General features: G+C 41.3%; 1 protein-coding gene across 2 annotated transcripts in view; it reads right to left on the bottom strand.

The window, feature by feature from the left end:
- Positions 1 to 1,303: 1,303 nt before the first annotated feature.
- The window catches only part of LOC122840637 (regulator of G-protein signaling 5-like), a 46,718-nt gene continuing 23,444 nt past the window's right edge, over positions 1,304 to 24,577 (bottom strand). The window contains exons 1-7 of one of the 2 annotated variants that reach the window (XM_044133178.1): positions 7,572 to 7,859; positions 7,242 to 7,439; positions 2,210 to 2,368; positions 2,007 to 2,096; positions 1,842 to 1,909; positions 1,584 to 1,747; positions 1,304 to 1,491 (exon numbers count right to left, since the gene is read on the bottom strand). In XM_044133178.1, coding sequence (XP_043989113.1) covers positions 1,315 to 1,491; positions 1,584 to 1,747; positions 1,842 to 1,909; positions 2,007 to 2,096; positions 2,210 to 2,368; positions 7,242 to 7,312 — 729 coding nt within the window. In that variant the 5' untranslated portion in view covers positions 7,313 to 7,439; positions 7,572 to 7,859 and the 3' untranslated portion in view covers positions 1,304 to 1,314. Of the gene's footprint in view, positions 1,492 to 1,583; positions 1,748 to 1,841; positions 1,910 to 2,006; positions 2,097 to 2,209; positions 2,369 to 7,241; positions 7,440 to 7,571; positions 7,860 to 24,577 lie in introns of those variants that run through there. The other variant, XM_044133179.1, reaches the window with a different exon arrangement.

The following is a 24,577-nucleotide window of genomic DNA, read 5'->3' on the forward strand; positions in this document are numbered from 1 at the left end:
GAATTTAATGAATGCGTGTTAGAAAATGTGAGCAGAAAAAAGACAAAACACAACATGCTACATTTGCTGAACAGATGAAGTCATTTTTTTAAAATCCAACAACGCATCACATTATAAACATTTATACAGTATAGCATATTCTTTTGTTAAAAACGAAGGATTTGATCTAAATTTTGTGTTTCTGTCATTACATTTTTGTTTAGTTTATTTTATATTTGTGTTTATTTTATTTGTTTTTTTCCTCCTTTCTGGCTCTGGTGATTCCCTCTCAGCTGTCCCCGTTCCTTCCCTGTTGCGAAGTTTAAACATTAAAATATAATATAACTTGAAGTTATGTTGCTGATGTCGTTTTTAAACAACGCGTTTCATTCTCTTGAATCAATCTGCTTAATGTTGGCAACAGATTTGGAGAGAAGTCTTTGGAAACACTGTTGAGTTTTTCTTCTTTTTTTTTTTGGACGCAATCCAATCCCATCAATCATCAATTCATATTCATATACTCTTTATCCTGTCTTGTCTCACTGGGAGACGACAATCTTGGAAGAAAGCCAAGGTACATAATGGACGGGCTGCAGAGGAGATATAATTTAGGCGCATTAAATTACAAAAACAGGCTTTTTATGGTTATGAAACGACATGAATCATCTTTTGATCCAGTGACTGGAACGTCAGAATAAAGGAGTCACCCACTTGTGAAGCCCTGTGGCACAGATTAGTAAGTTACTAAATCTGTGCAAAGCAAAAGTTCTTCCCCATCATATATACATAAAAGCATCAAAATCCTCTACAAATACTGTATGTTTACAATAATACATCAAAGCAGTCGGCCACATTTCCTGTATTTTCTTTTTATTCCATATTACTTCTATATAAAAACAGAAATATATAAATTACAAACACATTTTCAACAATCGGTTGCGCAGCAAACGTTCAGTAAACATTTTTTTTTTAAATAAATAAAGAATAAATAAATATGAATGCCTTCAAACGGTAGTTTGGTTGTCTGATACATGCTCTCTCTGAACCTAAAGGTAAAGTCCGTCAGGTTGTTGGTGCTCAGCCTGTGTGCGCCTCCTGTCACAGATTCCAGTGTACTTTAGCTTCCAGCTTTCATCCCGTTCCGTGGATTCTCTGAGGAGATGGAAAGAACTCCACGGCTCGTCCAGAAACTCTGGTTCTCCAGCCCAGAGCCCTGACGCCGGCGGTAACGTGTCACCAAGCTTGCAGCCCCTTCTTAAAAAGGAGAAGACAAGTTGCGTCCAACTTTCTGGGTTTCTTTTTTGTCGTTGCTTGTGGTTTTTTAAAAAAAGTCTCTTAGCCCGTCTTGGTCTCTCTGGTCAGGTCCAGGTACGCCGAGGACTTGAGGAAGCGAGGGTAGCAGTCTTTCTCCATCAGCGTGTAGATTTTGTCCTGAGCCTGATCGAAAGACGACTGACTGGGCCGCGTCATGTTCTCCCTGGTGACTTCTTTGGTGGCGTGGTCGAGGTTTACCTGCGGAAACAGAGAGTTTTAGAGTCAACTTCTGGCCGGGAGGTCGGCAGCAGGATCGGCAGAGCGAAGGGAGGGTCGGGGGTGGGCCGTACCTCTCGTGGCGCGTCGGAGCAGACAAACTCCTTGTAGATCTTCCTGGCTTTGGCGGCCAGCTTGGACGGTTTGCTCGTCCGGTAGTCCTCACAGGCCAAGTAAAAGGCAATGTTCTCCTCGCTGAACTCTGACACCAGGAACGCTCTGAACAGACACAGTCCGTCTGGAAGCGAAAGCAAAGCGGACGTTAAAAACCCGTCAACTGAAGTTGATGGACAGAGTGATTCCGTCGCATTTACACAGGATCGTGGACTTACTTTGACTGGACAGCAGATTGTCAAATGATTCCTTCCATTTCAGAGGCTCGTTGACTTCATCATGTAATCTGTAAAGACAAGGGGGGAAAAAAAACATCATTAGAAAAGGTTTCCGCTGCTGGTTCACCGAAATGCTTCCAAAGAGACGTTGCATGCCGGTCTTACCTCTGCTTGTCACTTTTCTTGGCCTGCCCTGTGAGGCTGTGCTCTGATCTCTGCAGCAAACTTCCAAACAACGCCTTCAGCTCCTTCGCCCTGCAGGGACACACCGAGGCAACACAGACCGCTTCAGACGACATGCAACGTGTGCGCAAGTTGCTGGCATGAGAAAACTTGACTACAAGCGTGAAAACTCTGGTTGGGTTTACCTCTCCAGGCAGGTGATGGGCAGCGATTCAAGTCCTCTGCACATGGTGAGATGCTTCCTGCTCGTTCTTGAGTGGCTCCCAAAGTTTCTCCTGAACGATTGTGGGAGTGAGCCGTCCTCCTTGTTGTCAGCAAAATGAGCTTTCCAGCTGCTCTGCCGTCTGTGCGGGGAAAGCGGGGTTTTATAGAGGCGGTCGGCGTGTGACATCATGCTTCTCAGCCCAATGAGGGACCCGAGTGGGCGGATGATGAGACTCCTCAACGGTGAATTTCCTCCACGCTACTTCCTCGCTGCTCGGTGACTCGTCACTGAATGAATTACTTCACTGCTCTCCAGTGTCCTTGCTGTGAATAGGGGAGTGAGGGCTGTCTCTGTGTGGTGTCAGGGCTTTGCCTTTGTGAGCGTGTGTACTCATACAGTGATTCTGAAGAAGATTAACCAGAAAATCCCTTTCAGCTGTAGCATTTAACTTAAAAGAGGTTCTTCCTTTTTTAGTGCCTCTGCCTAAAAGAACCTAACATATCATGAGCCTTTCTTTGCAATGGCTCCTCTCACATGCACCCTCCGTTCTATTACTTCAAATATAAAATGAACACCTAATTACTTAAAACTTTCTGCAAATGAGCATAATCTGCTTCAACTCAGAGCAGTTTGTCAAGACAGTCAGTGCGTATATTTTTGTCGACGTTTTGACTTTAATGAGGCGTTCTATACCCGCCGTCTCCGTTTCTCGTCTCGCCTCATATGTTGACTAATAGGATAAAGCGGAACATGTGGGTTGGAGGAGTATATTTTGTGGAATATTACGTTCTGTCACATGTTTGAATTACGTGTCACTTTTGATGCCTCCCAAAATAGCATAATGTGTGCGTTAGATGAAAAGTGTCCTCACGCTTTTGTTTTGGCGGGACAACTTCTGTTTTGATTTTTCCATCAAGGATGAACTGGTCATCTAGAAATGAACGCCATGAGGAGGTTAAACGATTATTAGCTCGTTTAGCTAAACAGTAGCTGAACTGGACTCAGTTGGAGCTATACCAAGCAGTTAGCATGCTATAGTGAACGAATCTTCATCAGCGCAGACAGAGCGTCTGCATAGCTTATCAAGATCCTGAGTGATGTTTTCATTGGATCATTTCTGTGACATTTAAATTAAGAACTGTGTTTATTCTGATGCGTATATGTATATTTCCTAATTTTGATGCTCATGCCACCACATTTTTTGACATGTTCAAAACTCCATGACAGTTTTTGATTTAGCTGATAGTCTAACTGCATATGTTACAAATCCTACAGTGTGATGGGAGAATACCATAGCTTTCTAGTATCGATTATTATAGCACACTGATATACTTTGAATAAAAAGATAACTCACTATAAATAATAAATACAATATATTGCTTACATAATATTTATATAGATAAGAGGTGTTGCATAACCTGGGTAATGAATTCAGCTTCAGTGCTCGCAGGTACAGGAATAAATGTGTTTTCTTTCTTTCTTTTTTTTTTTTTGCTTCATTCTGCACAGATCCTGTCTGGGTCGTCTTTTCTATCAAGGCATGACCATGGATAGAAAGCTGTACCCATAAATAGCCTCATGGGCACAAAAACAATTGTCTACTTAATCCCAGAATCTATTTTTAGACTCGACCGGGAGGCAAGTTACCAGTAAACTCTGCTAATGGCCTGTTTCCCAGTTAGTTGAAGAGCGCTAGCAGGAAGGAGACAATCAGCCCGCCAGATGAAAAGGCACAACGCTCGCTGATAGCGGCTGAGGCAGCTTCCTCTACCGGCAGCCACCGACAATTCCTTCCCCTCTGACTGCCTGCCTCAGCTGGCGCACAGCTCTGGATGTCAACACGAGGTCACTTCAGACGCAGCTAATGAGCCTCTCTCCTCCTTCTTCTCAGGAAACAGTCTGAGAAGCTAACCGGTATGAAAAAGAAAAAAGAAAAAAGAGAGAGAGAGAGTGTCGAGGAAGCCCACATTCTGGTGTGGGTTGGAACTTTTGGAAAAAAAAAATGGATGAGTAACGCTATTTGTTTTTGATCTGACGTTCAACTGGCTTCTAGGGGGAAAACTGGATTAACACGGTTGACATTTCGTCGCTACAGTCACCAGTTCATGCGCATGTCATTGGGATTTCATGTGACAGAGCCAACACAAAGTATTGCAAAACTAAGGAAAATAATTCACAGATACATTTTTCCAAAAAAACCCCAAAAACTTCTGTATTCGTGCAGCCTCCTTTACTCTAGCACCAGAAAATAAAATCCAGTTCAGAAGCCGCCTATTTTGTGTATAAAGCTAATCTGTGTGTAACTTCATTTCACTGTGAATCCAGATGTTCTGTGAAGGCCTCAGAGGTTTGCTAGCAAACAAGCAACACCAAGCACTCCTTAAAACTGCAGTATGTAAATGTTACAAAGAGCACGTTTGTTACATATTTGTTACAACAGGCACCACGTCGTGACTATTTTCGAGGCAGATAATCTGTGAAAAGGTCCATCTCCTCCACCTCCTCTCTGAGCTTCTGAAAAAATGCAACGCTTCGACCAAAAACAACCAATCAGCGCAAGGGGGAGGGGCTCGGTGCTGTCAGCTGACATCAATGAACTCGCTGCTAGCGGCCGAGATCCAACTTACTGTTACAGGACAACTGTTTATCTGTGGTGGTGACGCTAACTAGCAATACTATTCACAACATGCTATGCTAGCTGCAGTAGCAGAGAGAATGAGCAGCGCCACGCAAGACTGTGATTGACAAGCACTAAGACCCGCCTCCACGCTCTGATTTGTTGTTTCTAGTTAGCACTGGGCGAAGGTGAAACCGCTGAGTTTTTTTTCTCCTACCAAACTATCTGCCTCATATCAAATTGTTATGACAGAGTGACAGCTTCAACTGATATGTAAAAAATAATAATAATAATAAATATGATCAGTTACATACTGCAGCTTTAATAAACCATCTGGAAACAGAACAAGTGTGGTGTTAACTTGTCACATGTAACTGAATTAAGTTCGGCAGGCTTACCTTATTCACATTTGCTTAACATGGCGACTTAATATATTCACTTGGATAAATGTAACTGATTACTTGTGACCAGTCAACATAATATACTGAAGTTGATTCGAGTGCTTTCTTGTTGCAGTGAGCGAATTGAACAGAGACGCAGCCAAGAGGCGAGTGGTAACCATGGCGAAGCTGTGGATCTCCACAGCTCAGGTGGGGAAATTTTTTGATAGAACTATTATTATTATTATTAATTTATTAATCACCAATAGGTTTGTCCTCTGTGGAAGAAGAAAGACAGCAAGATGATTGAGGAAAGTTCTCCGTCAGATGCAATGGCAGATCTAAATGATCTTAGTGGGAAAATGTCCACATTAAATCTTGTAGCAGGATTATCTGTGTTGTGCCACTGCTTGTCATGACAATGATTTCAGGTCCGAATTAACAGACTTCGCACTATCCCACCCAGAACAGTCGGCGGCTGAGCTGGAGCTCAAACATTCTCTTCCATTTTGTCTCGTTTGTGTTGTGTTTGGCTCGGTAGGGCAAAGTTCATTGGCCGAAGATTCTGGAGTCTATTTTTGTTCTCGGGTCAGCGCTGATCAGGACAACGAGGCCCATCTATGTCCCGCTCTCAGGCCGACGGAGCTTTTCCTTTCAAACGTACTTCACTGGCTGTAAACATGTTTTTGTGGAGCGCAGCGCAGCCCAATTTCTGCGGGAGGCAAAACACAATCATTCATCCAGCCAGGGCATGTTTTTCTCCTTCACAACCTTCCTATTTAAGGTTATGTTTGGGGTTTTTTCTCCCCACACATACTCTCTAAAATTTGATAGGGTGAAAACAACCACATTTGGAATAATTTGCTGCCCAAGTAAGGGACAAGGGTGAACAGAAAATGGATGGATGGATGGATGGATGCTGTCCAAGTCCTGGGTAAAATATAAATTATAAGTGGGTTGAAATGATTAATTTATCACATTCAGGTCAACAGAGACTGGCTTGAAAAGATAACTTAACTTGCATGACTATGAGTAGTAGAATCAGGAGGATCAACACAACTTCTTCCTGTGTTTCAGAAAAATGATTTCATGCAACATTCTTTAGCTTTATGTACCTTAAAGATGTTACGCTCATTTTATTTTATTAGAAACTAAAAATATCCCTTTATTGTTGCATTTTTGCTACAATTATGCCACCATATTAGCATCTACATGGTCGACAGTTTAGCCATTTTAATCATTATCGCTATGATTTAGTTGCTGGTTTAATTACAGTATTAGAGAAAATGGACAGACTATGATTTTTATCGTCTTCAAACTACTCCTTTTTTATTCAAATTTTAATAAATAAAATAAATAAATTCTACCAGTTGGTTAGTGTGGTTGCAAACAAGTACTTTGCGGTCCATGATATTGAGTAAGAATAAGTTAATACGCAACTGCCTTCATTTCATTAATCACACACTCTACTGATTAACGTTTTCCTGGCTTAGCTCATTCATAAATAACCCTTGTTTTGTCATTTCTTTTTTTTTTTATCTGTGCTCTCAGCTCTGGGACTGCCGCCGCTTCCTGTCCCACTCTGACTGCTCAGCCTGGTTTCTGGAAAGGCCGTCCGAATGCGGGAAATGCACAACTACTGGGAATTCCCAGAAGGCCCGTTCGTTTCCCAACCGATGCGGTCCCCTTTGCCCCGGCTTGGACCGCTTCCAAACATACGAGTTCGACCTCTCCGTCGTCCCTGTCCCCCTCCACCTCTATGCGTTTTGACCTCAGCCTTTGAGGTGGCATCATTCAAATTCCAGAAGAGTCCAAACCTCGGGGCGTTTATGCTCTCCCCTCTTGCCTCTTCATCTTCTTCTTTTTTTTTTTTTTTAATAACAACCTGTTCTGCATTTTGCAGAGTGCAGCAGGCTGCAGATACAGTTGGAGCTGCACCATCTGGCTGTGACGAGGGAAGCCAGGAACTGCATATTTACTAAGCCATCTATCTGGGAGAACAGGTGGAGGCTGACCTGATGCGATGGCCGCTGGCTGCCCATGCTCCCGTCTCTGCGTTATCAGATGTCAGCCGGCCATTGAACATCTGGAGATCCAGTGACGGCGATGGCAAATCAATGTTAACTAGCCTCAGGTAGGGGGGGGGATATCAATGAAGGCACGTGCTGCTGGACACTCCCATCTGTCCTGTTAGTTTCCTCTGCCTGCCAGCTCTAAAAGCAAACAAACAAGAAAAAAACAACAAGACAATCTATCTTTAATTTTGACTGACTTTCACAAGCGTCGTGTCAGTTTACAAAGAATATCACGGCACGTTCACAGAGTTGAAATCAATTAGGCCGCACCAGTTAGCTTCCAACTAGCCCCGTCCTCTCGGTTCACACACCGAGGTCCGTTTGGTCCCACCGTGAACATGTTTGGCGACAGCATGCGGAGCCTCTCTCTTTCTTCTTGGAAATAATACAAAAAGTCACAGAAAGATGGCGGCATCCCCCCCCACAGGAGGCTAATAGGTCTGCACTCGCTGTCACCGAAACAAATGCGCGAGGACGAGAACCCGCCAGCAGGACGTTGGCAGACACGCGGATAATTGGGTACATTGTCTGAAATCTAGCAGCAGGCGGCATAAATCTTGTTTAAAAGGAAATGATGAGGAACATTAAGCGCATAATGCGCCGTCTTTTATGCTGAGATATGGCTGCGGCGCAGGGGGACGATGGGTACGGAAGGTTAATCAGGTGCCAGTAAAGGAGACAAAGCTGTCACTGCGACAGCGTGGGTCAGCAGCGTCTCTGCCTTATTTATCGAGAACGCACAGCGCCCGGCAAAAGTATTCATGCATCTTGAATTTCTCCGTGTTTTCTCGTGCTTTAATCACAAACCTCATTGTAAGTTATTGGGAATTTTAAAAAATCTGATCTAGTGACACAAAGTAAGGTAGACAGAAGTGGAAGGAGAAAGAAAAAAACAATAGGTGGGGTGTTTTTTAAAAATAAAATGTGACATACATTAGTATCCTCTTGAGCTGATACTCTTAAAGGGGCAGTATAATTAGTTTTTCATCACATGATATTATTTTACAGCCCAGTAAACTAGCTATGTTACAGTCAGTTTTTACAAAAATGCTAGATCAAATATGACTTAATAAAATTTTCTTTGTAATTTAACGCTATGAAATTGGACCGCTGTCTCTTTAAGAAGCTCCTACTCTTTATGAAACTCTGCTTTCAGAGTTGCACCAGAGTTGCACGGAGAAGTAGCTCCTATAATAAGCTCAGTAGATCCGCAGTGCTACCAGGTGTTTGCTAATTGCTGCTGGCTAGTCTGAAGGAGCTGAGGTGGGAAAATCTTAAGACTAGGGCAGAGTTATATTTTCCCCAAACACACAGATACACACACGCACACAAATCTAAAGGAAAAACTACCACATCACAAGAAAATGTATGTCCATACATGCTCTTCATGCAATTAGATTGAATTTGAGCAATTTCACATAGAAGAAAAGACAAAACGTTTGTACAGAAAAACATGAAAATCAAAAACACGGCAAACTTTACAGATATTTATTTGCAAAAAAAAAATAAAAAAAATAAAATCAAAGTTTCACATTTCATTTTGAGACCGGTACTTAATTTTCAGCTGGTCTTTCACATAAAGCCCATTAAAGTACACTCAGACGTGTGTTTGTGATTTGCGAAAACAAGTGAAAACAGGTGTGAACAATTTGGCCAAACTTTTCTGTAGGCGCCAGTTTATTTTTCAAAATGCGAGATAATTGATGTCGTGTCAACTTATGTAAACGTGTGACGACATCCTCCATTAACGTCTGTTAATTTAGGTTGAGTAACAACGTTGTTCTTTAGGTTTTCTCCCCTTTTTCCATTACAAGTAATGGACTAATGTTTGCCTGCTTTTAAGCACCATTGTACAATTCGGGGTGACGAACATTCTGGGTCCGGCCTGTTGAAGGTATCTGGGCAGGCAAGCTTTAAGAGAGACATGCGCGCTTGGCAACGCTCGAGTGCGGAAAACCCCGTGGAGTTTTTCCTCACACATAACCTGTGTGAGAAATGGATACGTTATTGACCATCTAGCGGTGATCCGTCAGGGTCGAACAAGTTATCAAATAAAATTCACTTTTTTTTAAAGTTGAAGTTGTATCTGAGATAGACTTATTTATTTCTTTTCTCAAAACCACAAACTCGAACAGACCTGAACTGAGCTAAAGAGAAAAAAAGCACAATAGTTTCAATAACTGCTGAAACAGGTGAGTGGCGTGACTAAAACGGGGGAAAGACAGGAGGGTTCAATGAGCTTGATAACTGGGAGAATTAGCTGAACCGAAGAACTGGAACCAAAAGGAGCAACAGGCCTGACAACAATCTGAGAAAATAAAGACAAACCCACAAGAAAAGTAACACCAAAAAAAACTTAACACTTACTAAACGAGGGAATGAACAGCAAACCTGAATAGCACAAATGAACTAATGAATAAAAAAACCAAAATACTGATATAAGAACATGACAGGAGTAATCCAAAGAAAAAAAAATAAACAGGGCTAAGGGATAAACTACGAACTAGCAAAACCTGAGGAGCAAGAAAGGGTATGAAAAAGTCTTAAGCTAGAATCAACTAAACACAGCAGAAGCTATTCAGGAAGATTAACACTTGAATAACTTAAAACGGACCTCAGAAAGAACTGATAATGCAGAAAGTACCAACCATAAACAACCCGTAACAAAACCACAAGCCAGCACACGCAATAATCATGGCTATTCCATAAAAATCTGTCAGACGACAAGACTGACATAAAACTGACCATTTAAAACAAAATAACTTTATTTGCTGCATTAAAAAGAAAACTACTGTGTGTGTATTTGATGACAAAATAAATGGAAATCAATCAACCAAAGGAAAACAAAATAATATAAAGGTCAAACATGGCAATTTTACATGACACTGCCCCTTTAAGGCCACACAAGATGGTATAAACGTTTCACCCAGAGGTTTTACAAAATCTAATGGTACAGCTTCCTGAAAAGCTGTTTGATGCCCTGCTATGGACCACTAGGGGGCTCCACTGAGTCCCCTGCCTGATTCCCAGGGTTTTAACCACCATCATGCCACCTAGTGGCCAAATGTGTTCCTCTGGCATCCACAGCCTCTGTGACTGCAGCTCTGAGGAGGAGGTTCGTCCCTGAAGGCGGGGCTAGACACCACCCATTGCGTTTTTGCACAGCTGAATGGTTGCCATGGGAGATTAAAGGATTTCTCAAACACGATTAAAGGATTTCTCAAACACGCATGAAAGACTCAAGGCAACACTCCAGGTATGTTTTTGATGAGGGGATAACATTATAACATGATGTAAAGCTCAAAAAAAAAAAATATTAGTGATTTTAAATAATACTGCCACTTTAAAAGTTTTGCATCATCAAATACATTTTAAAACCAGGTAAAAAGCTCTTGAGAAAATACAAAATGGAGTTTTCAAATAAATATTTCACTCTTTAAGGAATAAGTAGCTATCCAAACCAACAAGGTTCTTTGTGAGAAAGTAATTGGTGTCTAAACCTAAACAACTGGTTACAATCGGCAGCTTCCTTCCAACATTTACAGCCGCTGTGGAATTTTGGTCCATCTTTCTTTGCAGAATTGTCTAAAACCAGCCACATTTTGATATGACTTATAGTAAGTCCAGACTTTCACCAGGGCTCTCTAAAACATTCATTTATTTTGAGGAAAGCACAAAATCAGGTTATAGTGTAACCAAAATAGCCCTTTTGTCCCAGTTTCCCCTCATTTTCACAAACTGAAAAAGAAGTTCACAATTTCTTAAAGTACTTTCTGCAGACGAAGAAGAAGAAGAAGAGGGGAAAAACGAGGTATTCTTACTGGTGAAAGTGTGTAACTGGACAAACAAACAAACTGAGCATGTGTGTGTGTGTGTGTGTAAGCTTATTGTTTCAATTTTAATCCGGTGTAATCACGGAGCTTCCGCCTGTAATCCTGCAGAGGTTTCACGATCTGAGATTGTTTTGCTCCTCTTGCGTCCGCGCGGAGAAACTAGCCGGGCTGCCTTTGTTTGCGCTCCGTGCGCGCTGGAACGTCTCCATCAGGCCGCCTTTACAGCGGCTCATTCTGGGCCTGTGGGAGACCGCGAGAAGCTCAGAGAGAATTAATGTGCAGGATAACTGTATCTTCAGCCGCAGTACAAAGCCAAAGCTGCGAGTGATGCTGGTAGCGGAAAGACAAAAACAAAACAAAACAAAAAAAAAAAGCAAGAGCTCGATGGAGGCAAAGCGTCTCAGATCTTCCTCAGCGAGATGCAACACAGATTCTGACAACAAAGCCTGGGTTTCTAAATGATGCTCCCCTCAACAAGATGCTACTAAATAAATAAAAACGTTCTCCAATCCTCTCAACCACTGATTCCTGCGAGGTTCCATCCAGAACAAGAGTGACTGAAGATGAACAGTCCTGAAGGTTAGACAGTAGAGGTCGAATACCTCAAACTGTAGAACAGCAGTGTTTTAGTCAGACTGTCTGATATAATATACAGAGGCCTGTCATTGCAGTCGCCCTGCTGGACGGTGATTTTTCCAGGTATTTTCCTTCCTTTTCATCCAGCACACAGGAAAAGAAACAATAAATTCATAAAAGTGCAAAAGAACCCTTTTTTATTTTCTGGTCTGTTGGGTGAGAAGTGAATAAAGAAAATTCTCTTGCTCTGCAGGGCCTAAGTCAAAGAAAACAAAAATAAATAAATATACTTTAAAAATATATATATAACTTTTTTCCTTCTCTTCTCTGTTGGTTGTTTTTGGTAGAAAATAAACACATATATATTTTTATAGTCATAAATACTTAATAGAAAAAGAAAAAAAAAACCCGCAGTTGGTCAAATTTTGAAAATCATGAATATTTTTTTATGCTCAACTTCGGGGCAAAAAATGTTCCAAGATTGTGGGGAAAAAACAAACAACTTTAAAATATTTTAACCGTTAGCTTACGTAGACTAGCGTGTTGGCAGGTCTGATGGATCGAACAGATGTTTGATACGTATTCAGTTCCTGACGTGTTGCTCTCTAACCTTTTACACCTCTCCAAAAAATGTCCAAGAATTTCAGTGAATCAGTTGTCTGCAACACAACCAGACGGTTGCATAGGCAAAGCAACAAATACGCTCAAATCAACGCCATGGATCGCTTTATAGTCTGTACAAGCCTTCAGAAATATTAAAAAAACAAAAAACAGATGTTTTATTTTCCTGCATTCTTCTTACAGATTATTGATGTCATGAAATAACAGCTTGATCTATTTTTCCAGTCAGTGAAGTTTAATTTGCAAAAACTTTCCCATCTGTTATCGGCATATTCATCCATTTGCTGTCTATCCTTGAAGGGTGGGCCCTGGTCTCTAGACAAATGCTCACTGCTACAAGGTTTAAAATTGCTAAAATGATAAAAATAAAAAGTAAGCACGTCCTTTGGTCGAACTGATTCAAACACAAACATGTACCGACACACATAGGGGCAACCGACATCAACAAAGGGTGGAAGGTCAAATATTTTCTTGGTCAGGTTCTGAGGTGTTAACAGAACTCTGAAGTGTTTATTGTTTTATTTTTTGGTGCAGTTATCATCTGCACATTCAAAGTTCACCACTTTTCCATATTTAATTCCTCGTCACAGTGTTTCCAAGTATTTATAAGACCAGTGAGCGGTGTCCGGTGTCACAACTTGGAAGCTGCATCAAAGAGAACCCTCCGCCCCACCCACCCCACGCCGACACCACAGTCCTCTCCGGGGCAGCAGGGCAATGCTGGGAAAACAATGCACTGCATTCTATTTTCTTAGGAAGTGATGCCATCCCCCAATCTTTACCGCATCCCAGCTGCAAGTCGGAAGACCAGCAGGATTTGCCATTCAGGCCAACGGCGATGTAGTTCTCGGGATTTCAGGCATCCGAACACTGTAACATTAGGAGAGGCTGTCTGAGTGGAGACTGATTTAATGTCGAACAAATCACCAGAAGGTCAAACAAACAGTTAATTTCTGAAGCTATCACTTGCGTATACACACAGATGCTCTATTGGACTTTTTGGCCTGGGAATATCTTGGTATCTCTTTCTAAGGAGCTGGTTCAGAGTTATTGTAGAGAGAGATTTCTGGGTTGCTCTCCTCAATGTTCATAGCAAGACTCATTACTGCCACTCAACAAAATATGAAACAGTGGAATTATCTGACATAGCAAATGTCTTTCACTCACAAGCTACGTTTTTCCCCCCGCATATTCTTCAACTAGTCATAGAGTAAATTAAAAAAAAGAAGTTTTGAACTTTTTTTTAAATTCAGTTCTTCATCTTTATCCACCACCCAGCTCATTGATTTGGTACAAAATGTCCTGGATAAATAAAGAACTCTCTCCGGTGCCCTTTCTTAAACATTTGTGGTCGAATATCTTATCCAGGTCCACTGTTTTCCACCCAAACAACACAGATTGGGCTGGTCACTATTTCTCTTTCTAAGTCACCAAAAAGTGCTCAAGAGCTTCCTTGAGGACAAGCAAATGTCTGTCACAAAACCTTAGCGACTTCCACTCATACCCGAGTTTCTGGCTCTGCAGCTAAAGAACCTTGAGTCTTGTGAGTCACTCAGTACCTCTCATCTGCATGAGGAGTCCCCAAAGACAGCCACCATCCTTCTCAAATGCTGTGTCCTTGGGCAAGACACTTCACCTTGCCTCCTGGTGGTGGTCATTGTACAGCAGCTACTGTAGAGCAATAGCTTACCACCATTCTCGTGACTGAATGTAGTGTAAAGAGCTTAAAACTCCTTTAGACAAGATACAATGCTTCTCAGAAACAGGCAACTTACCATTTACCATAACGTTGCCTGTCTAATGGTACGATTGCAAAGTTGATTGTTGACTTTTGACCCACTGTAGCCTGGTGCAAAGCACAGTTATGAACCACAATGTGCTTGAAAATGGTGTTCATTATCGACATACTTCTTTCCTATGCATGATTCCATTGTTGCCCACCACAAATATCCAATCTAGATATCCACGATTTCCAGGACGCTTTCCAGGGAGTCCAAGAAAGTCGGGTAATGTAGGCCAATGTTCATTGCATAAGCACAGACAACAGTCAGAGCCCTTTCCTGTTGCAAGCTGAAGCTCCTTTCACTCACCAGTGAGACACAATCAATGCTCTCAGCTTGAAATTTGTGAGCATCTCCACACCCACTTGACATCTCTCTGCCTGGTGAGCTCTGGGGTAGGAAAAATACATCCTGTCTCCAGGAGTTGAGTTCCAAAGTACAAGCTATGCGTAGTGTTGAGTTCATTAGATTTAGCCGGGCTTACTCTACCTCACATACCAACCGTGGCTGCTCACCCACCAGCCGGGGACGTTCCAATCCCCTAAAGTCAGGCCGTGCCGCTGGGAGCTGGCACGCCAAGGTCCCTGCACTTGCATAGACCTGCTGAGCCTCGCTGACCCCCGGGGGCCAAAGTTCGATCACCACACCGATAAAATGCTTATTGTGTTGTATTTTAAAGGATTACACAGCCGAACAGACTTTCCCAATCAGAACTAGCGTGGCATATGAAAATTAGCATTACGGTGTAACATATCCAGGATAACTGCTTTGAAACACACCTCAAGGCCACTGAGTGCCAGTGTGAAACAGCCATGTACACATCAGCAGACTTCCTACGTCTCTGAAATAGCTCATTGCTGCGGCCTGTTTGAGGCCGGTGCGTCACTATGGAGGTAAGACAGCAAACATTTGTGTTCTTAAATAGCAGCTGCACGTGACGACCAAAACAGATACAAAGTCAGCTGCAGAGTTACTGTCTGGAGCATGATTGCCCAAAGTCGGTCCTCGAGGGCCGGCATCCTGCATGTTTTAGTCCTCTCGCTGGTAGTACCAACAACCTTTTCAGCATGTCAATGTTCTTCTGAGACCTTCTAATGAGGCATCATTTGATCCAGGTGTGCTAAACCAGGGAGAGAACTAAACATGAAGGATGTCGGCCCTCCAGGACCAACTTTAGGCACCCTTGGTCTAGAGAGTAAATGGAGTCAAATGACTGACATAACATGCGAATACTGCTGTTAGCTTTTGCAAAGGTATTCATACTCCAGGAACCTTTTAGCGTTTCATTTTGCAAACACAAACTTTCATTGGGATTTTATGTATTTGACCCACACAAAGCAGAACATCTTCATGTTTGTGATACAACTGTGTAGCGTAGCATGACACGATTGTTCACCTTCACGCCAGACGAGAACTTTAGTCATGTGACGATCCCGGGGTGTGAGTTTTTGATTTCAGTTGTGATCGTGCTTTGATCACTTCCTGTTTGTGATTGAAAGCCAAACAAGAACTTGTGGCAAAAACATGGGAGACTGATGTCGACAGGTTCTTTCAAACTGACCTGGATGAGCTTTACTTATATTACGAAGAAGAATGTTTGAAGATCTCAGTATGTAGATGTGCAAAACTGGTGGAGCGATATCTAAAAACTCTTGCAGCTGTGATTGGAACCAAAGTCCTGACTTGTGTGCTTCTACTTTGTAATGGTCTTCATGAAAAATCCCAATAAAATACATGGAAATTTCTGTTTGGTTTACAGAGACATCAAAATCCATTTTTAAATATGATTTTGGTTGTATGTGGTTTTTATTTCTGCTGTATTTTTTGGTTTCTTGTGTTTCATTTTGGATATTTGCAATATCTTCCACTTCCAGTGTTAATTGTTCATTGGCGTTTGAGTGAGAGAACTCAAATTATTACGCCATCATCAATATATTACCTGAAAATGGACTCAAAACAACAATAGTATCATTTATCGCAAGGTTTCCTGGGACGATTTATCGGCCAGCAAAATCTGTTGCCGTGACGGGCTGAGTCTGTTATAGCTTAAAAATGTCTTTAAGACAAACCTTCTTTCATTTTTCTGAACTTTTTAAGGAGTGTGGCATTTTTCACATTTCCTGGCCAAAAAGATTATAAATCAAAGTGTCTTTTATTGCAGTATCACACCATAAAAATGGCTGCAGTTCTCTGGCAGTGTGCTTTGAAGATTTAGGATTTTCATTAGATTCAGAGTGAATGATACACCGAGGAACAACAACAAGAACAAAAAAAACTTTCCAAGTTACCAAACTCCCAGATGCAGCGGATTTCCTTGGTAGGATCCAGTTGCAAGCCACAACGTCAGCGTGGGAATCTGGGCCCAAGCGGTGATGGAATACCAGCATTGGTCACATGGCCGGCAGCATTTTTTATCTGTATTGCGGCAGAGTGGGAATCACATGCCTTGTAGCAGCTATGCCCTCTGAACTCTGGTTTTCCCTCTTGAGGGTGGAGCGATCCTTTCAGCCCGGCTTAGTTCATCTTCCTAAATATCAGAGCAGTAGAGGGCAAGTTTTCTCTCCGCTAAAGGGGAGATGAACTTCGGACGTTTTGCATTTTCAATGTTCATCGGATGTTACAAATAAAATTACAATAATGCAAGAGATAATACAAGTTCAAAGACGTGGGTGGAAGTATAAACTTCACAATTATGATCTCTCGCTATTTATAGGTGTTGTAGCAATACGCCTTCATTTTACTTTCAGTCTTGATGAATGCAATACATACAATACATGTGCTTAAAATTATTGGTAAAATTATTGCTTATAGTAAGTAGTTCTGATAAATTTAACAGCAATAATAAAGATAATATTGATGCCCATAATACCACAACAACAACAAAATTAACCAAGATAGAATAGAAATGCATTTTTGCACTTAGTAAAAAGAGTTCTGAAAAAAAACGTTTAAACGTTATTTAAAACTGAATCTAATATAAAAAAAAAAAAGTGTGATCGTCAGTTTTTTCATTGGTACATATTTTATTTCAATTTCCATGAATACTTTGTAGGTGTTTTTATTTTATTTTTTTTATTAAAATTTTTTATTTTATTTAATTTTTTAATTTATATATATATATATCACTTATTTATGATCAACTGATGAAGGATTGTATTCTTGAATTCTGTGTATATATTAGATATATTATGGTATTTCGGTGGAGGCTTTATATTAGCCATGCTATATAAATATAACATAATTCAATCATTTGAAATATAAAAAACTATAAAAACAGTTGGGGTTTTTTTAATCCATAAAAATCTTTAATATATTTGATGTGTATTTACGCCACTAAAAATATCTAAACTTTACATTTGCTATTGTCTGAGTTGCTTTGGACTGCAGATGTAATGCTCTATCCATCACCCATTCATCTGTTTTACAGCTACTAAAATCCATACAGCAGCGATGACAAACGATCGAGTTACGCAGACGACCTCTCACTCCTGCGCTCACCTCTGACTAAGCATCCATCCATCATTTTATCAATGGTGTCTTCGACTAATGACATTTTCTCCGTAATTAACACCCAGACGAGAAGGTGGGGTATAAAACGTCTCGTCCAGGGGTATTTGTCCAGCCAGTACCTGGTGACACGAAGCGCTTTAACGTCTCTGTCCAGCAGATGGCGCCAGAGCTGCGTCTCTGTCACGTCCTAATAACTGCGGCTCGTTCCGACTGTGCACCACTTCCCTTAAAATTTCCATTAATAACAAATCTGCGTGCAAATCTTCAAGGTTGTGGAGAAAATGAGAACTGATCTGCTCGAAGAAAAGAGCGAGAAAGAGAGAAGAAAAAAAACGGTTTTCAATTTATTGAGGGTGTAAAGAAGGCAATCCAAAAAAGAAGAAGAAGAAGAAGAAAAAAAGGGATTGCTTTGAACTAGAAACAGCAGAGAGAGAAGTGAGCTCAGAAAAGGAAAACAAAAAACCTTGGGCTGAAAGTCTTAGAGCCACTAAGCGGGCTTTGTGTCACAGATAATAGGACTGTGTGAGTGCGCGCTCCGGAGATACCGACTGTGTGGCAGAAATTGTTAAAGGATGTTTCTTCTTATCAAAACCAGCTCCAATTTGCTGCAGATAGCAGAGATGAGCAGCGAGGAGAAGAAGAAGAAAAAAAATTGTTCTTTTTTTTTTTCTTTTTCCCGATCAATTTTTTTTTTTCACCCTGCAGAAACCGACATTGTTTTTGTTTCATGCACCTTTCCCCCCAAGGAGCACATTATCTTGCATATTTTTGAAGCAAAACACAAGAGAAAGTATTTATAATTCTTTCATGCATCGCCCAGAGGGAGATGATGTGCAAGTGTAAGCATATTTTATCATGTTTGCCAGTATTTAGCTTTATTAAAATCACCCCGGGGCCATTCCTCCCCTCCTTCTTTCTCTGCTTGTTTAAGAACAGGAAAAAGGACAAAATAAAACAACAACTAAAAACTGGTATTTCGGCGCACGTCCACGAGGTTTTCTCTTCTTAGAAACGACTTCTTCAGTGAAAGATGGCGTTCTTCTACGGTAATTTAGTTGATTTGGATCAGTGGGTGTAACTAAAGCCTAATGGGAATGGATGATGGCTCTAACAGCACCTGTCTGAAAATGATGGCTTAAATCACTATTCTCTCTTGCGATGAGAAGTGGAAGTAAGGGCTGGAGTTAAGACCATGCTGGTGTCTGTCCCCTGGTCTGTGAAATGGCTCAATCTCCTCCACCCATTTTCTGTTTGATTGTTATAAATCGTTCAGAATCGCGTTATCGTTGCAATGCTGTGCCCGAAGATTGAGGAACCTGGAGGAGCCAAGTAATAACCAAACGCAGGAGGCGTCGCTGGAGTTTGGTTATACAAAAAAATGCAAGCAAAAATAAACACACACACACACAAAAAAAACTGTCTTAACGATTAAAGCTTTGATCAACGTTCAAAACGAAGATCCACATCTGCTGCTTCTCCATCTAAGCGAGTTTGTTTACACCGTACTGATCAGCGATTCTGTGTGGAGTGCCACTGATTCGGCTGATGGGAAAAATTGTCCAGTATGTGCTTTTCCAAGCACATACTGAGATTTTATAGCACAATCAAGTAACTATGTTAACTTCAGTTGGTGTAAAAATGCTGCATTCATCAAATATGTCTTAAAAGATTTTGCTTCACAATTTATCGCCTTGAAATTGGGCCTCCGTCTCTTTAAGGACCTCTCTCTTTCTGAAACACCGCCTTCAGGAAGTCAGCACAAAGTGGCTCCGTTGTTAGCCCTTTACAAACATTTTTACCAGCGTCACACTAAGAAGTAGCAAGCATAACAAGCTCCGCAGATGCGCAGTTCCAGCCGGTGTTTGCCAATTGCTGCTGGCTAGTCTGAAGGAGCTGAGTGGGGGAGTCGCTGCTCTGTGAGGCAGAAGCTTGGAAACTTTGAGGAGGGGCTTTGCCTCGAAGGCGGGCCTGCATCCCGCTAGGCGTTTTGCAACAACCAAAAATTCAACACAGATGTCAAACTTTATTCAACTGAAAGTTTGCAAAACAGCCAAGTAAATTAGCTCTTCAGAATTTATCTGGAAAATTATATTGAGGGGAATCTAAGTGTGCTGAACTTATTCAGAATTAGCAAAAGAGCTTTATGAAAAAGTAGCTCTGCTATTAGCACATTAGTGGATTAGCGGCAGTGTGCTTCCCACCGAGTTTTAACGCGTCAGAATTTGGTAAAGTTCAAGGGGGATGAATGCTTTTGCAGTTATTCAGAGTAAGCAATAAAAAAAAAAAAGTGAAACTGAAGATATAGCAACCACTGCAGTGACAGTAAAGTGCTGAATGAGTTTCCTGCTCAGTTTTATTCGTGTTGCAGCATTCTGTCTCTCAGCTCTCTGCAGAGCGTCTCTGTTTGACCTCCAGGTTTACTCCTCGCTCACAGCCTCCCAGCGCCGTCCGGTGATGGTAAAGTGCCGCTCGGGGGGCGAGGATCCAGGCTGCTTTCTGGACACGCTGAAGGACAATTACAGTCACATGCAAGGAAAAGAGTAAAACAACCCTGATTTGTTCAGTTTTAAGGGGCGGCCCCGTCAGAGCACTTAAGCTAAAAGGGTAATTTCACAAATGGGGATGAAGGCCATTGTGGCGATTTGTCTTTCTTCGAAGAGATTTCTGATATTCTTCCTAGTTAGACGGAGCGCTGCGGTCCTAAAGCACTATTAGCCGTAACAAAGGTTTTTTTTTCCCAACAGGCGACACAAACAATATTGACTAATCTCGTCATACTTGGTGTCGCAGAAATGAACAAATTTCAGCTGCGTGTGCAGTGAGAAAGATAATAAAAGCATTAAACATTTGTCAATAAAGCCATCCTGATGACGGAGGCCTGTCGGTAAGGCGAGCCCCGAGGCGGCGGCGAGGAATCAGGTATGATGTGAAAACCAAAGCCATTGTTGTGGAAGGCCTGGATGTTCTCTGCATATCAATGCACTGTTTTAATTAGAGACTCGGGTTTATAATGAGAACACGCTTTTCTTCCTCTCTTGAGCAGTCTGCGAAATTTTAGGCCACAGCGATCTTGTTTGCTTTCCATCAAATGCGGCTGCAATGCAAAAGATTCCAAGTTTTGAAATGTGTGTATTTAACTCGGTTTTTTTATTTTTAATTTTTATGATAAACTAGCAGAGAACAGTTGTAGGTTTAATGTTCTGAACCAGACAAATTATTCGTCCCTCTCCAATCATATCATAGCACTTCTCCAGAGTTATTTGACTTTGATCATCAGGAAATGTTTCATCATAGCTGACAGTCATTAACCATCTGCCAGAGCAGCATTGAAACACAGATGTGGTCGTCACCTTAGAGTCATTTTCTCAATCCTCAGCTGATAAATTAACTCCCGTTAGTGGCTCACATGGGGGTCCAACCCAAACATAAGCCCCTTAATTGTAATGCAGTTTTAAATGTGTGCTTTTGAGCCAGTAAGAAGACGGAAGCTTGGATTTTAATTTTTAACAAAATCAATGGTGACAGAACTCCATGAACTCACTGAAACGTCTGCTTGCTGCTGAGGATGAACCGGGCCTGCATGCGTCGAGCTGAGCTTCCAGCTTATCCGTAATCCGCCCTCCCCGTACCGCATGTCAGAGCTCACTTTACCCCAGAGAGCTCTTATGGCTTATCGAGACAGAAATGAAGACTTGGATTGCTGCGATCGTGTTTAATTAAGAACCCCCCCAGTGAATGTCTTCTGAGGCTCTAATGTCTCTTTAACAGAGGATCGCATGTCAAAACAGACCTTTCGTTCTGAGACTACGTCCCATGATGACGACACGCGGACGGTTCAGTCAGACTATCATGTAGAATTTGAGGTCATGGTGAATAATCCTCGTAAATTGTATCCTTGAATTATCATTTTAGTTGTTTTTTATATGAAGAAAGTCTGGACTAACAGTAATGTACATATAAAGAATAATTGAAAATCTGCACCTATTGTATCAGCGGATCTTTTTTTTTTTATACGCAAAGAAGGTCACGTGAAGGTCTTTTGTTGTACAGCCCGACAACTAACAGCCAAAACAATTGACTATTACCGCGATTAAGTGCCTACAGCTACGCTGCCGGCTCTGAGAGGACGCTGACACAGTGTGCAAGTTGAGAAAACATTAGATCGGCTGGGAGACTGGGCAAACTGTTTGACCTCAATCTGCTGGCGGGAGAAATTCATGAAGCATTTACGCGTCACCACCGGAGGTTCATTCTCTCCGTAAAAATGAACCAAAAATAATATTTCACTCACTCAGTTAGAATCCAGAATAATTGGTCGCTGTGCTCAGTCACTGTATTACTACCTTGTGCTGCATTGATTTCTGAAGATATGGGAACATAAACCACACAGGCTGTCAGGGTTTTGAAGCGTTGCACTGCTGCAAGCTGCGTTTCCATTCACCATATAAATGCTCAATTTGACATTTCGAAAGTAAATTTGCTTAAACACACCTATTTTGAAAAAACAGATTTTTTTATCAAAAGTTTTGGTGATGGGATAAAGGGATTTTTCAACCGTACTGAAATCGGTTTATTTTGAAAAACTCAGTACGGAAACACTAGTCCTGAGATCAACAGCTGGATGTTGCCACTGGTGCAAACCATGAAGAAGACGACAACAGGAAGTAGTTCGATGATTGTGCCACCGCGTGTTTTTTAATGACTTATCACTTAAACAAACTTCATTTGTGATTTTAATTACATTTTTTTTATTCAATGAAAACACACCAATTCCAAGATTGTGTTTTTTACATTTGTGGAATTCGTCATTTGTAATGGAAATGCAGTTACTGAGATTTGGCGTTGAGGACGACGTTTGTTTCCATTAAACGGTTTTACTTGGTTTAATTGAAAAGCCACAAATTGTCAATATCCCGTATTTATTAGGCACACTGGTGGAAACTGTATGATGAAACTACAACAGAGAAATATAAACACTTATAACAATAATAGCAACAAAAAAAAAAGAAAAAAAAGTGGTGCCACCACTGATCCCAGTACAAACACTTTTACACACACTTCACAGAAACCTGAAGTTTTAAAACACATGCTTCATTTCATTAACATACATGAAAAAATATTATTCACAAGAAGCCAACGAGGTCTTAAAACATATCAACAGGTGTGCCTCCACATAACTCAAATGTTGTAAATTAACCAAAGTGTTTAATATATAAACACTTTCAGACTTTCCAAAATATTTAATCTATGCTAGCATATGCAAACTTCCTTTAGAAAAAGAGGAATACATTTGTTTCTTCCCTAAGAGACAAAACATTTAGTTTGATTTATTGTCAGAAAGTGGGGAAAAAAAAAAGTTTATGTACAGACTATATAGATCTAGTTTGAGCTGCTCTGCCACACGCAAAGTTTTCCTGCATCACTGTTTGACTCTTCCTGTTTTCTTCTTTTAATTTCTCACATTCTTTCCACAGAAATTTCATTCTTAAAGAACCGTGTTTTGGCATTCTAAAGTGAAGAGATGTAGTTTTGAAAAATGACCTAGAAAAATTTGTCAATTCACTTCAAAGATTTCTCACACTCTTTTAAGCCTAAATTATTCCCCTTATTAAAAAAAAAAAAAAAAAAAAAAAAACCGAACAAAAAAGAAAAAAACATCTTATCAAAATGAATATTGACTTTGCCCTGGCAGATTAATAAAAACTCTCTTTTGGCTTAAGTCCTCTTGAGTTAGATAATTATTTCACACCTTGAACATCCCTTGTGCCCCGACCTGGGTTTATTTTAAATTAAAGTGCAAATCAAGATTTGTAGGATTGCAGGGTAAAGCTACAACTTTGGCAGAGAGCGACAACAGTAACTGTCGCTTGCAAACCTTTTTATGACCTTTGAGTTTTTCGCATTTTGTCATGTTTTGACCACAAACTTCAAATTATGTTGTTGGAATTTTCTATTTGACAGGCAGGCAGAAAGTAGTGATTGAAAAGTTGGAGGAAAAACATAAGGGGCTATTTTATTTATTTTATTTTACAAATTAAAATCAGAAAAGTGTGAGGTGCACCCCTAAAAGCAAGGCAATGACTTGAATTTAAAATATATGAAGTCCATCTATGTCTATTGTAATCCCAAAGTAAAGGCATATGTTCTGTGAAGGCCTTACATAAAGAAATGGCTAGAGTTGTGGAAAACAGAAAGGCAGGTTTGGGATCTAAAGTAATATTCTGAGCTTCAGACATCTCACAGAGCAAAACAAACACAAACGAAGACATGGCTGTCCAGCTACACTAAAAGGTTTGACAAGGAGAGCAAGAACCAGAGATGTGGCCAGTATCCCATGGTACCCTTAGAGGAGCTGCAGCGATCCACAGCTTAGGAGGGAGAACTGGGACTGTTTCATCCTGCAGCGACTCTTATTGGCTTGGATGTTTGGGTTGGAGTCAGGGTCGAGGGTCATTTGGGGGGCAGGAGCAGGTTTGGGCGGAGTCCGATCCTGGTCTGAAATGATGGGCCACTCTGCTACTGTGGGGGTGTGAGGAGTCTGCTTGTCGAATCTTTGAATGAAGGGGGTCTACCTTCTGGATCCAGGAGCTGGTTGCCCCTAAGAAGTATTGTCATCACCTGGACGTTAAAGTGTGTTTGGGGAATGTGAGTGTGTGTACAGTGTCTGTTCTTGCACCTCTTTGTGTAAGGTTTCAGTAATCTGTCAGGTTGGGTGTTGGATTGCCCCAAATACAACCCAGGATCCAAATGTGGGACCTAATCCCCCCATCACACTCCCTGCCACTGGTCAGTGCCTCTGTCCACCAATGCGTCAGATGTTCTGGTGTGCTCGAGTGAGTGCCGGCTCACTCCTGGTGTGCTGCTTGGCGGGGTCTGTGTCATGCCCCTAGTGCTAGTGTCCCCTAGCTCTGTCAGGCCTCTGCTGTGAGGTGGAGTGCTCTTGGGTCTCAGGTCT

This window comes from Gambusia affinis, linkage group LG12 (assembly GCF_019740435.1).
Source record: "Gambusia affinis linkage group LG12, SWU_Gaff_1.0, whole genome shotgun sequence".
Taxonomy (NCBI): Eukaryota; Metazoa; Chordata; class Actinopteri; order Cyprinodontiformes; family Poeciliidae; genus Gambusia; species Gambusia affinis.